This window comes from Branchiostoma belcheri, unplaced genomic scaffold (assembly GCF_001625305.1).
Source record: "Branchiostoma belcheri isolate BF01 breed outbred unplaced genomic scaffold, Haploidv18h27 scaffold172, whole genome shotgun sequence".
NCBI classification, from domain to species: Eukaryota; Metazoa; Chordata; class Leptocardii; order Amphioxiformes; family Branchiostomatidae; genus Branchiostoma; species Branchiostoma belcheri.
The window spans coordinates 451,661-464,138 of NW_017803180.1; the positions used below are offsets into that span (position 1 = coordinate 451,661).

Sequence of the window (12,478 nt, forward strand, 5' to 3'; positions counted from 1 at the left end):
CACCTGCTCATCTCTATTTTATGTTCAATGAAACCGCTAAACCACAACAACCAGCATCCCTACCTAGGTGTCATACTCAGCCACAACCTCAGGTGGAAGGCACACATCAATGACATTACTGCGAAAGCTAGCAGCACCTTGGGGTTCGTCAGACGCAATCTAAGGGGGGCAAGTAAGCAGGTGAGAGCCAGAGCCTACACTTCACTAATACGACCCAAACTTGAATATGCTTCATCAGTATGGGACCCACACAAACAGATACATGCCCAAACCAACAGTCTAATTGATAAGCTAGAGTCAGTGCAAAAACGAGCCGCAAGGTTCGTGTCAGGTAACTACAAACACTCAAGCAGCATTACTGCCATACAAAACTCACTTGGTTGGCCAACGCTCCAGCAACGGAGACAACAACAGCGTCTATGCCTCCTCTACAAAGCAGTCAACAATCTTATATCCATTCCTCTACACCACATTCTTACAAGAAACACAAACCCAACCAGAGGGCACCAGCTACGTTTCAACACACTACACTGTAGAACAGAGACTTTTAGAGGTAGCTTTTTCCCACGAACAGTGATCGAATGGAACGCCTTACCTGCCCATCTGGTAATGGCTGAGTCAGTTGAACATTTCAAAGCTGGGGTAGCCAGTCATTATGGCTTCCCTAGCTGTACCCAGCTGTAGGAATGTGGCCAATCCCCAGCCATGACTTTTGTACATAGTTATTGCACTTGTTTTTGTATTGTTTGTTTGTTGTGATCTTTTTTTTTTTTTTCCTCACCACCACCACCGGTCACGCTGGGGAACGACCACTTCCCTAAGCATTAGACCCCGTGAGGGGTATTGCTTAGTATTGTATAGAAGTAGAAGAAAATTTGTCCACGAATTAAGAAAAACAAGAAAAATCATTTTTGGTGGTGTAATTCCTGTGCAGTGTGTACTTGTAGCGAAAGCTGACCTATATTCCCCCATAGTTAATGTGCTCCATGTTTGATTATGCAGGTTTATTGTATATTGATGCTGTGCATCTAATGCTGATCTGTGGGTTCCTTAATTTGTGTGTTGTTAACGTCTCCTTAGCTCTGCTTCCACATTTTGTGCCTGTAGCTCCTGTGCAGTGTGTACTTGTATAGAGAACTGACCTACATATCCCCCCATAGTTAATGTTTGATTATGCAGGTTTATTGTATATTGATGCTGTGCATCTAATGCTGATCTGTGGGTTCCTTCATTTGTGTATTGTTAACATCTCCTTAGATGCTGCTGCAGTAATTGATGCTGACCTAGATGTGCCCACAGCTTGTGTTGGGGCACCTGTAATTATGCGCATTAGAAAAAATGAAAGCGTCCCCGACGGAGAAACGCCCGTTTAAACGCCCGTTTGTGGTGGCCGTTTGTTTGGGACGGCTGCCCGTCCCTGGCGGTAAACGGGGGCAACGGACGCCTTCACAAAGGCCAAAAACGGGCCAGGACGCCTCAAACGCCTGGGACGCCGTCAGAACTGTCCGTTTTCGACGGCGTCCGGGCGTTTCTTAAGGCGTTTGGGCGCCGTTTCCGACGGGCTACCGGGCGGGCTGCTGGACGGGCTGCCGGACGGGCTCCCGGACGGGCTCCAGGGCGGGGCCGGGCGACGCTTGGGGCGGCACAGGTGGGGTCCAAACGGCGTGTCCGACGGCCGGACGGGTCTCTGGGGGGTGCTCAGTCATTGTGGACATTTTGATCTTGCCGCTCCGACGGGGTTTGAACGGCGTTTCCGACGGCGTCCCGTCACAGAAGGTGCCGATATATAGAAAACATGGAGGTAGAAAAATGTTGAAAACAATTGCAGATTGGCATCGAATCAAGTAGCGGCCGCCCACATTGTAACAGTAAATACAAGTGAAGTAAATAGAGAATATCATGATAAAACGAAAACTATTTTCTTAGTCAAGAATATAAAGTAACAAATGTTGAACAGCGGCTGTAAACAGCGGCGAACATGCGGCGAAAATGGCCGGCGAAAATAACCAGCCATTGTGAGCGCACACAAACATAAAGGGCCAGGGTGTAAAATAAAAATACAAGTTAAATATTGCCTAAGTGGACATTTTAACATCACCATCTTTCTTCATTAAAATTCGTATATTGTATAGTTATATTCTACGTAGTTTTTGTGCGTCTTGAAAATTTCGTATGAAAACAACATTGACGGTTGCGTTTGTAGATGGCAGCCGTGACGTCAGGACTTTCCATGCAGCGGCCGAACTTGCTGGATTTTGTGTAAGATTTTTCATGACATGTACCTTTTACGGCATCATCATTACTTATTAAAACAGCAGGTATTGTACACATTTATTCTACAAATCGTTCGTCTGCGTCTTTTTATTTTTCGGCGTTAAAACAGCATGAAATTTCCGTTACCAGCCCGGCGGCTCATGTGACAAAATTTAATGTGGGGAGGGCACTCGGGGTCAGGACGTCAACAAAATATAACCTCGAACTTCTCAGCAGCCCCTGGAATTAACTAATGTTCTGATGTAGCAATTGTAACACCGTCTTACACAGTTCCTTTGTAACATTTGACAACGAAAAATTCTTGTCCACTTACCGAGTCTCCTCGAAAAGAAACCGCCGAAACAGTCTCATGTACCCCCGAAATTCTGGCGGCCGCTGTTTACATTCTTGGAACACCTCGTTTGACATTTTAGTCAGTCGCTGGAGTTGCCCAAACTTGTGTGCAGTGTCGACGGAAGATATAGCTGCTTGTATGACTGAAATCCATCCTCCAAAATTGCACACAATCCAACAAAATGGAAAAAAACTGAGATCGACTGAGCACTGTGTTCCCCCAGCCAGCCCGGTCTCAGACGGTTAGAACCGTTAAATCTAGCGCCTTCAAACTTGGCGCATGTGCGTTAGAGGCCTAAAACCCCGTGGGAAACATCGTGAAGCACGTCAGTGCCGGTGTCAATTAATTAATAAACGCCCGTTTCCATGCCGGACGGTTCAGGACGGGCTGGGAGCGACGGGGTGCCGTCACTAATTTCTGGAACGGCCGTCCGGCGGGAGTTTGTGGACGCTGCCAACTGTGTTGGGACGGTCAGGACGCCGTTTCCCGCTAAGGACGGGCAGGGACGGCGTCGGACGGGCGTTTCTCCGTCGGGGACGCTTTCATTTTTACAGAGGTGGATAAGGTGTGTCGGCAGGTATACAGTAATGGATATTGTGCACAGTGAGGGTGATATTGTCCGTTTGGCTTTGGTAGGCTCCCGGTTTATATCCTTGCTATTATACATTCAGAGTCAAATGGCATGTTACAGGTCTCGCAATGCAACATAAAATCTGTTGAAAGTTACAGTCACTGTGAAATAATTGTCAAGTTATACAGTTTGTATATAACACACTGCAAGAAAAACAATCACTTGCATATTAGCCCTTGTCCTTCTGGCATTCCTAGCACAATATTTCTCAATAATTTCATGTCTTAATTAGATCATAGACCTCCAATTTTTTTTGCCCTGCAGTGGCATAGTTACTTCCGCATTCGTTGCGTTTTGCTGCGGTGTGATGCGTTGCACGAGAAATACCCCCAAATTGTACCTATACAGGGTGTTATATAGATGTTACTGTATGTGCAGAACAACAATTGTTGTGCTCAGCAGGACAAGGGTTAAGAGTGAAAAAACAGGTTAAAATCCATTAAAACGGTTAATCAACATTGTCATTATTAACATTTAATCAAGTTCCTGCGTGGATGGTTGTCTGGTTTGTCTCCACTAATTAATGCCCAGATTTAGGCTCGTTAGTGCGAGGTTGGATAATTGACTGATTGATGTGCAGAACGGCAGACGCTGATGTCATACAGACAAACTCCCGAGTCAGCAGCTTGGCGTGCTGACAGCCATGGGGGCATTAAATATTCATGGCAAGTTCATGGTTAACATCATAACAACATTCCTGCAGCTCCAAATCAAGTTCATGGTCAACAACATTCCTGCAACTCCAAATCAAGTTCATGGTCAACAACATTCCTGCAGCTCTAAATCAAGTTCATGGTCAACAACATTCCTGCAACTCCAAATCAAGTTCATGGACAACAACATTCCTGCAGCTCTAAATCAAGTTCATGGACAACAACATTCCTGCAGCTCTAAATCAAGTTCATGGACAACAACATTCCTGCAGCTCCAAATGCTCCAACTTACCATTAATTTTTCAAATTTGAAAAACAACAAAAAATAAAGGAATTTCTATCGGCCTCTTTAAAACTTCTGATCAATATAGTATTACTGACAGCCCAGAATGGGTTTTGTAGAGACAACAACATGCTGACAGGCACACATCCTGGTAGGTTTTTTAATGAAATATCAATTAATCAATAACCAGTATTGATTTATATGATGTGCTGCAGAACGTTTTGTGGTGATCTATGATGTTGTGTGATCCCGTTGTTGACATTGAACCTGGAGACTAAAGTTCTTCTCTCCTGCTGTGAACTACCAGTGGTTCAAGCTCAAGTTCATGTCTCCCAATCAGCCCAGTTTGTAATGCAGATTGGTGGATACAAATGTTCTGGGGTTCAACACAGTAGAGGAGTTCTATATATACTCACTCACTGTGGCTTGTCGTACCCAGAACCGTGCGTATCTAGTTCTTATATATATGATGCCTGAATGGGTTAGGGTTATGCTCATGCTCAGGCACAGTTCTGAAAGTCTCCACGTACATGTATCCAAGAACGTAGATTTGTGCCAGGCACAGTTCTGCCTATGCATGGACTATCCTGAACCATGTTCTGAAGGAAGCATGGTTCTGGATAGCATGATTCTGGATGAAGCCTGGTTCTGGATAAAGCATTATAGTTCTGGCCATGGATAAAGCATGGTTCTGGATGAAGCACGGTACTGGATATCGATACAGCAAGGCTGTTGTGGTTCTGATATCTGCCAGCGTTGCCAGCCCTTAACAACCTGTACTGTACATGTGGGACTGAGAGGGCTGTCAACTGTTTCTGATTGGTTAAGCCAGTGGTCATGTGACCTGTCTGAACAAGTGCCCGCATCCTGTAAATGTCAGGTGGAGGTCGTTGGGCGTCACGGCGATCAATACATCAGGGCTCTTTGCAAAACTTCCACCTCCACTCTAACAGACATTCTTTTGTCAGGCAACACCCATTCATTTTCTTGGACATTTGGAAGTAAAATTTGCGCAAAAGCAAAATGGAAACAGGTACAGTCTGGGCAAGGAGGAAAAGTTAAAACTGATACTTTTACTAAATTCAACTGGATGTACATTATATTTGTGTACAGTTCAGACTTTCCAATATTATTAAGTAGACTGTGTTTTTTGTTGATCTTTTTTCCATTGTCACTTGTTCTTTGCTGAGTGACCACCAGCAACACCTGTAGAAGTAGTGTGTGTTGAACTAACTTCTGACAAGGCCCCTTAAGTACCCATAACAGTTTTGGCAAGCTGCACGTTTAGTCCACGTGACTCATTGAGAGAAGTCTGTGATCAAACACAGTCCTGGCTTTCAGTCTGTTTTGTCTGCATTGTGGCTCTATTTCATATAGCTCACTCCCAAACTCTGATGTACTCCTATAGATGCCACACTACATGACATTGTATAATTATTGAATATATGTATAACAAACTCTGACATTATTGTAACTGCCAAATGTTGCCCCTACAGCTGGTGTACCCCCCCCCCCACACACACACACTGTGTTTGATCTGATCAATACCATAATCAATACCCCTTGTGTTGCTCTGCCGGGTGAAAGTGCAGCTTATCTGCCATGTTTGTTTAGTGTTTGCCGTGAGTTAAACTGTAACAGCCCGACGGCAGGTTATTTGCCGGCCGTTTGATATATTGGAATTTGCCGAGTGGCTTCAGCCTGTTTCTGAGGCAAACTTCAAGTGTACAGGTGGACTGTTCCATTGCCAGGCAGGGGTGTAAATACCAGTAGATTTGCCTTGAATACGTGGCTAGGGGAAGGGCCGTACCACTGATGTTCCCAGAGCGGGGGTGAGCCCGGCTTACTGCTGAAGGTCACCTTTGGATCCATCATGGCTGCCCCTGACAGTGGGGAGGGGGGACAAGGTCGGTCAGGGTCATCACTTCCAAATCTCTCCTTCTCTCTCTGTGTCTCTCTATCTGTCTTTGTCTCTCTCTCTCTCTCTTTCTCACACACACACCCTCTTTCTGTATGTCTCTCTCCCTCCCTCTCTCTCTCACTCTCTTCAGAGTTCTGTTGTTACTTTAAAGAGTTTTTACAGTGAGATATCTGTTAAGGCACTGAATCCAAACTACTGTAGATCATACATGGCAAACAGTACCGGTAGTGGCAAATCTTTACTTGTATACAAGATAATACTATTAACAGTTATATATATTGCTAATCAAAACTGGTAGAGGCAAGTGTTAAACCTGTTTTAGTTGCTGAGACTCTTTTGTCCTCTTTACATTAACAACTCAGGCTAGCAAGTCTTTACTGTGAAATTAGCCTTTTATGATCAGAAGATGACACGATAGTCATGGCTGACCATTTATGGTAATAGCCTGGGGCCAGTTTAGCAGCCATTAACTGATAAATGTATGAGTCAATAATTAGCTGGCCATTTCTGCTGATCCCTTCTTTGATATATCTGCATTGTTTTCTCTTTTACTGCAGGGTCTTCAATAGATTATTTATTTAGCTTTAACAATATTTCTTCAGTAAAATATGAAAAGTTATGATGAAATGTTGTTGGATATGATAATCTTCTACTACATGTGTGTTAAACATTACCCCCAAGGGTAATTATGCTAGTTTCAGATACAGAAACTTGTGATTGTGATGCTGAAGGGCAGTTATACTGGCCATTACATTTTTACAAAAACTGGTGCTGAACTATTAAATGTATTATTCTGTAGTCGCAAGGTCTGAAATGTGGGTTGTGTTATTTGATTTGCTGTGTACACATGTTTGTACATGTCGCATACTGAGAAAGCTAAGCAGGATATTGACACATCACATATTGTGCAAACAGTCCTTTCCTCTGTGATCTTAGCTTGAAGTGCCGTTGGCACCCTGTGCAGTATACGTGTCTGCGGGGAAAAACCTGAGCTAATAACTTGCACAACTTGAACATGAAGGCAAATACATCAATTTTCCCACCTGTTTCTGCCAGTTAAAATGAAACCATTTGTCAATAAAAAATATGGTTACTGGAGTGTCCGGTGTGCAAGCGTATATCAATTGTGGACTAAAATGGCCTGATCTAGCTGTTATTAGCCTTGTGTTTTTGTGTGTTTCTGACTAGTCTAATGTTTATTTACTTATCCCCTACAGATGAGGTAATGGACCAGCTTGGCTGTGTGTTTGTTGTGTTTATGACAGGACTATAAATGTTTATTAATTTGTTTATTTCTCACAGATGAGGTGATGGACCAGCATGGCCTATCTTGCTGTGACATTGCCTGTCTGTTTGTTTGTTTGTTGTGTTTCTGACTGTTTATTTATTTGTTTATCCCCTGCAGATGAGGTGATGGACCAGCATGGTCAGGCTCTCAGGGTTGTGGACATCGCAGAACAGCTGCAGGCAAGATTCGCCTACCTCACAGGTACGTCTTACACCTGGGACAGGTGAGCCTACCTCACAGGTACGTCTTACACCTGTGAGCTTCTAATTACACCTGCTACAGGTGAGCCTACCTGACAGGTGTGAGTGTGTGTGTCTGTGTGTGTGTGCAGGTGTAGTTAGTTACCTGTGTGTTACCTGTACAGGTGGGAAGGGTAGAAACGGAGCCCCCATCATCACCCTGCCGGAGTACCCCAGGTTCCTGTACCTGTGTGTTACCTGTGTGTTACCTGTGTGTTACCTGTGTGTTACCTGTGTGTTACCTGTACAGGTGGTAAGGGCAGGAATGGAGCCCCCATCATCACCCTGCCAGAGTACCCCAGGTTCCTGTACCTGTGTGTTACCTGTGTGTTACCTGTGTGTTACCTGTGTGTATGTACAGGTGTAGTTAGTGTTACCTGTGTTACCTGTACAGGTGGGAAGGGTAGAAACGGAGCCCCCATCATCACCCTGCCAGAGTACCCGAGGTTCCTGTACCTGTGTGTTACCTGTGTGTGTGTGCAGATGTAGTTATTGTTACCTGTATGTTTGTACAGGTGGGAAGGGTAGAAACGGAGCCCCCATCATCACCCTGCCAGAGTACCCCAGCTTCCTGTACCTGTGTGTTACCTGTTTGTGTGTGTGCAGATGTAGTTATTGTTACCTGACTGTACCTGTATGTTTGTACAGGTGGGAAGGGCAGGAACGGGGCCCCCATCATCACCCTGCCAGAGTACCCGAGGTTCCAGGAGATCCAGGACCAGGACTTCCTGAGCGTCATGACGTACCTGACCAGCATCCCGAGCGCGGAGGAGGCTGAGCTGGGGTACGTCATCGTGGTGGACAGGAGACAGGACAGATGGGCAGCGGTGAAGGCTACACTCATCAGGATAGCTGTGAGAAACTTCTTACTATCTTATACTTACTGCTATATACATCAGGATAGCTGTGAGAAACTAGCTGTGCAGGTGTAGTTAGTGTTATCAGACAGGAGACAGGACAGATGGGCGGCGGTGAAGGCTACACTCATCAGGATAGCTGTAAGTTAAACTGCTCTTACTGTACTATACATCAGGATAGCTGTGAGTTAAACTGCTCTTACTGCTATACACATCAGGATAGCTGTGAGAAACTAGCTGTGCAGGTGTAGTTAGTGTTACCAGACAGGAGACAGGACAGATGGGCAGCGGTGAAGGCAACACTCATCAGGATAGCTGTGAGATATGAACCTTTTCTTACTATACACATCAGGATAGCTGTGAGAAACTTCTTACTATCTTATACTTACTGCTATATGCATCAGGATAGCTGTGAGAAACTAGCTGTGCAGGTGTAGTTAGTGTTACCAGACAGGAGACAGGACAGATGGGCGGCTGTCAAGGCTACACTCATCAGGATAGCTGTAAGTTAAACTGCTTTTACTGTACTATACATCAGGATAGCTGTAAGTTAAACTGCTCTTACTGTACTACACATCAGGATAGCTGTAAGTTAAACTGCTCTTACTGTACTATACATCGGGATAGCTGTGAGAAACTTACTGTTATGTACATCAGGATAGCTGTGAGAAACTAGCTGTGCAGGTGTAGTTAGTGTTACCAGACAGGAGACAGGACAGATGGGCGGCCGTGAAGGCTACGCTCATCAGGATAGCTGTGAGATATGAACCTTTTCTTACTGCTATATACATCAGGATAGCTGTGAGATATGAACCTTTTCTTACTGCTATATACATCAGGATAGCTGTGAGAAACTAGCTGTGCAGGTGTAGTTAGTGTTATCAGACAGGAGACAGGACAGATGGGCAGCAGTGAAGGCTACGCTCATCAGGATAGCTGTGAGAAACTTCTTACTATCTTATACTTACTGCTATATACATCAGGATAGCTGTGAGAAACTAGCTGTGCAGGTGTAGTTAGTGTTACCAGACAGAAGACAGGACAGATGGGCAGCTGTGAAGGCAACACTCATCAGGATAGCTGTGAGATATAAGCCTTTTCTTACTATATACATCAGGATAGCTGTTTTTACAATTAAAATGTTCTGTATCCATATGCCATACTCTTATGGTATCCCTTACTGTAACCTGCATCCAGTTACAAAAAGTGGCAAATTGCTTTGATTGACATGTCAGAAATGATTGACAGCAATGATTGACACCTGATAGCTGATGACAGCAGTGATTGACACCTGACAGCTGATAACAGCAATGATTGACACATGAGCTCTGATTGACACCTGTCTGTCTGTCTGTCCCCCAGGGTTTTTTCCCGAAGCACATCCAGGTAGTCCTGGTGCTGAGACCGACGGGGTTCTTCCAGCGGACCTTCTCAGATATTGGGTTCAAGTTCGTACGGGAAGACTTCCGGCTGAAGGTACCGGTAAGATTTGGTTGCTGCTTCTGCTGCTTCCTGTGGCTCCAACCTGCTTCCCTACTTCTGCTGAAGGTTATAATATAACTAACAATCATCAATCAACAATAACTCCCCTACTCCTGCTGAAGGGTAGAACTAACTCCAACAGTTAACAATAACTACTGCAGGATAGACTAACTCCAACAATCAACAATAGAGTCTAACTCATAAATAATGGACAGGTTCAATCGCAAACGAAAACAGTTACTCAAGCAACTAGATAGATTTTGAAAACTGTCAGACATTTCTGAATAAAGACGTGTTTGTTTCTGCTAGTCAGTAATGAAAAGTAGTGGATGCTTGAAATGTGACAGTTTTCAAAATCTATCCAGTTTCTTGAATAACTGTTTTCTTGTGTATCTAATTCCCCGGATCTCTAACCTTCATTGACACATAGTGTAACCAGCCTTCCTAACTAGTTCAGCAATGATCATCCTGATTAACCAATAACAACCATCGACCAATCCCTGATCTTTGCCAACGTTTAACATTCCTCAAATTATCCTGACCTTGATCTGAAACTTGACCTTGATCAGTAACATTCTGTTTGACTTTTCGACCTTGCTCTGCTGCAGCTCTTAGCTTGCAAAGATTTTAGCCATGTTTGGAACTAACTAACTAACTAACAAACTAACCCTTTCTTACAAAACCTTATCAAAATCTATCGTAGAGTTTTAGTCAATACAAAGCCAGAGAAAGTCGGTTTTGAGAAAAAATATTTGATTTATGACAAATCTCTGTCTGCTCTGCCTCTGGAATCTAGTCCAAAAAGAGTACATCAAATATCTGTAATCAATGTCTACTGGTATAAAATTTTGATACAATAATATCATCATGATTGTCTGAAACTAGTCTTAGAATTTGCCATATAAACAGTCATAAATGCACATACATCATAGAGAACCCCCACAAACCATCTACTGATACTAAGGACAAGCTCACAGATGGCACAAAATTGGGCCCCACACTGATGTTGACCTCTGCCCTCTACCCTTTGCCCTCTGACCCCTGCCCTTTGCCCCTGCACAGATGGTGATGCTGAACTCTGTGAGCGAGCTGCACGAGCACCTGGACAGGTCACAGCTGACGGAGGAGCTCGGAGGGTTCATCCGCTACGAACACCACGACTGGATCGAGCAGAGATCGGTTAGTTAACTTACTTATTAACTAACTAAATAACCCAGACACGAACACCACGACTGGATCGAGCAGAGATCGGTTAGTTAACTTACTTATTAACTTACTAATCACCACAACTGGATCGAGCAGAGATCGGTTAGTTAACTAACTTATTAACTAACTAAATAACCCAGACACGAACACCACGACTGGATCGAGCAGAGATCGGTTAGTTAACTAACTTATTAACTTACTAACTAACATCTGTAACCAAGACATGAACACCATGACTGGATCGAGCAGAGATCGGTTAGTTAACTAACTTATTAACTTACTAATCACCACAACTGGATCGAGCAGAGATCGGTTAGTTAACTAACTTATTAACTTAGTAACCACCATGACTGGATCAAACAGAGATTGGTTAGTTAACTAACTTATTAACTTAATTACTAACTAAATAACCCAGACACAAACACCACGACTGGATCGAACAGAGATCGGTTAGTTAACTATGTCATTAACTTCCTAACTAACTAAATAACCCAGACACAAACACCACGACTGGATCGAGCACAGATCGGTTAGTTAACTAACTTATTAACTAACTAACCACCATGACTGGATCGAACAGAGATCAGTTATTAACCACACGCAGCTTGTACTTACTGTACAAAACTGGTGTGCTTTGCCTTAAGATGGTTTATCACTTATGCGAAACAAACCAACGAACAATGCCTTTCCTTGTTGTCCTCAGGCGATAGAGAAGTTTGCGAAGATGTTATGCTGCTTGTACTTACTGTACAAAACTGTTACGTTATGCCTAAGGGTGGTTTATTGGTTATGCAAGACAAATCAACAAACGATGCCTTTCCTTGTCGTCCCCAGGCGATCGAGAAGTTTGCATCGAACACCCACGACATCGCGAAGACGCTACAGCAGCTCGTACTTACTGTACACAACTGTTATGCCCAAAGGTGGTTATGCGAAACAAACAAACAATGCCTTTCCTTGTTGTCCCCAGGCGATAGAGAAGTTTGCGTCGAACACCCACGACATTGCAAAGACACTGCAGCAGCTTGTACTTACTGTACACAACTGTTGTGTTATGCCTAAAGATGTAAATGGCCTCCTTCACCCCTCTCTTCACCTATTCTTGTCCCCCCCAGGCGATCGAGAAGTTTGCATCGAACACCCACGACATCGCGAAGACGCTACAGCAGCTCGGCACAGAGCTGGCCGAGACGGAACTTCCCAACGACATCGTCACGACAGAATCTCTGCTGGAGCAGCAGAGGAAACAGAAGGAGGAGATTAAGGTGGGTTTTCTCCTCACTTCTGTCAGACACTGGGACATAACCAGT

At 44.1% G+C, this 12,478-nt stretch overlaps 1 protein-coding gene across 1 annotated transcript in view; it reads left to right on the top strand.

Annotated features, from left to right (window-relative positions):
* Positions 1 to 12,478, top strand: part of LOC109466942 (guanine nucleotide exchange factor DBS-like) — a 37,072-nt gene that overhangs the window by 20,064 nt on the left and 4,530 nt on the right. Inside the window, exons 3-7 of the mRNA XM_019764815.1 lie at positions 7,502 to 7,585; positions 8,272 to 8,477; positions 9,843 to 9,962; positions 11,025 to 11,141; positions 12,284 to 12,433. Coding sequence (XP_019620374.1) covers positions 7,502 to 7,585; positions 8,272 to 8,477; positions 9,843 to 9,962; positions 11,025 to 11,141; positions 12,284 to 12,433 — 677 coding nt within the window. The remainder of the gene's footprint in view (positions 1 to 7,501; positions 7,586 to 8,271; positions 8,478 to 9,842; positions 9,963 to 11,024; positions 11,142 to 12,283; positions 12,434 to 12,478) is intronic.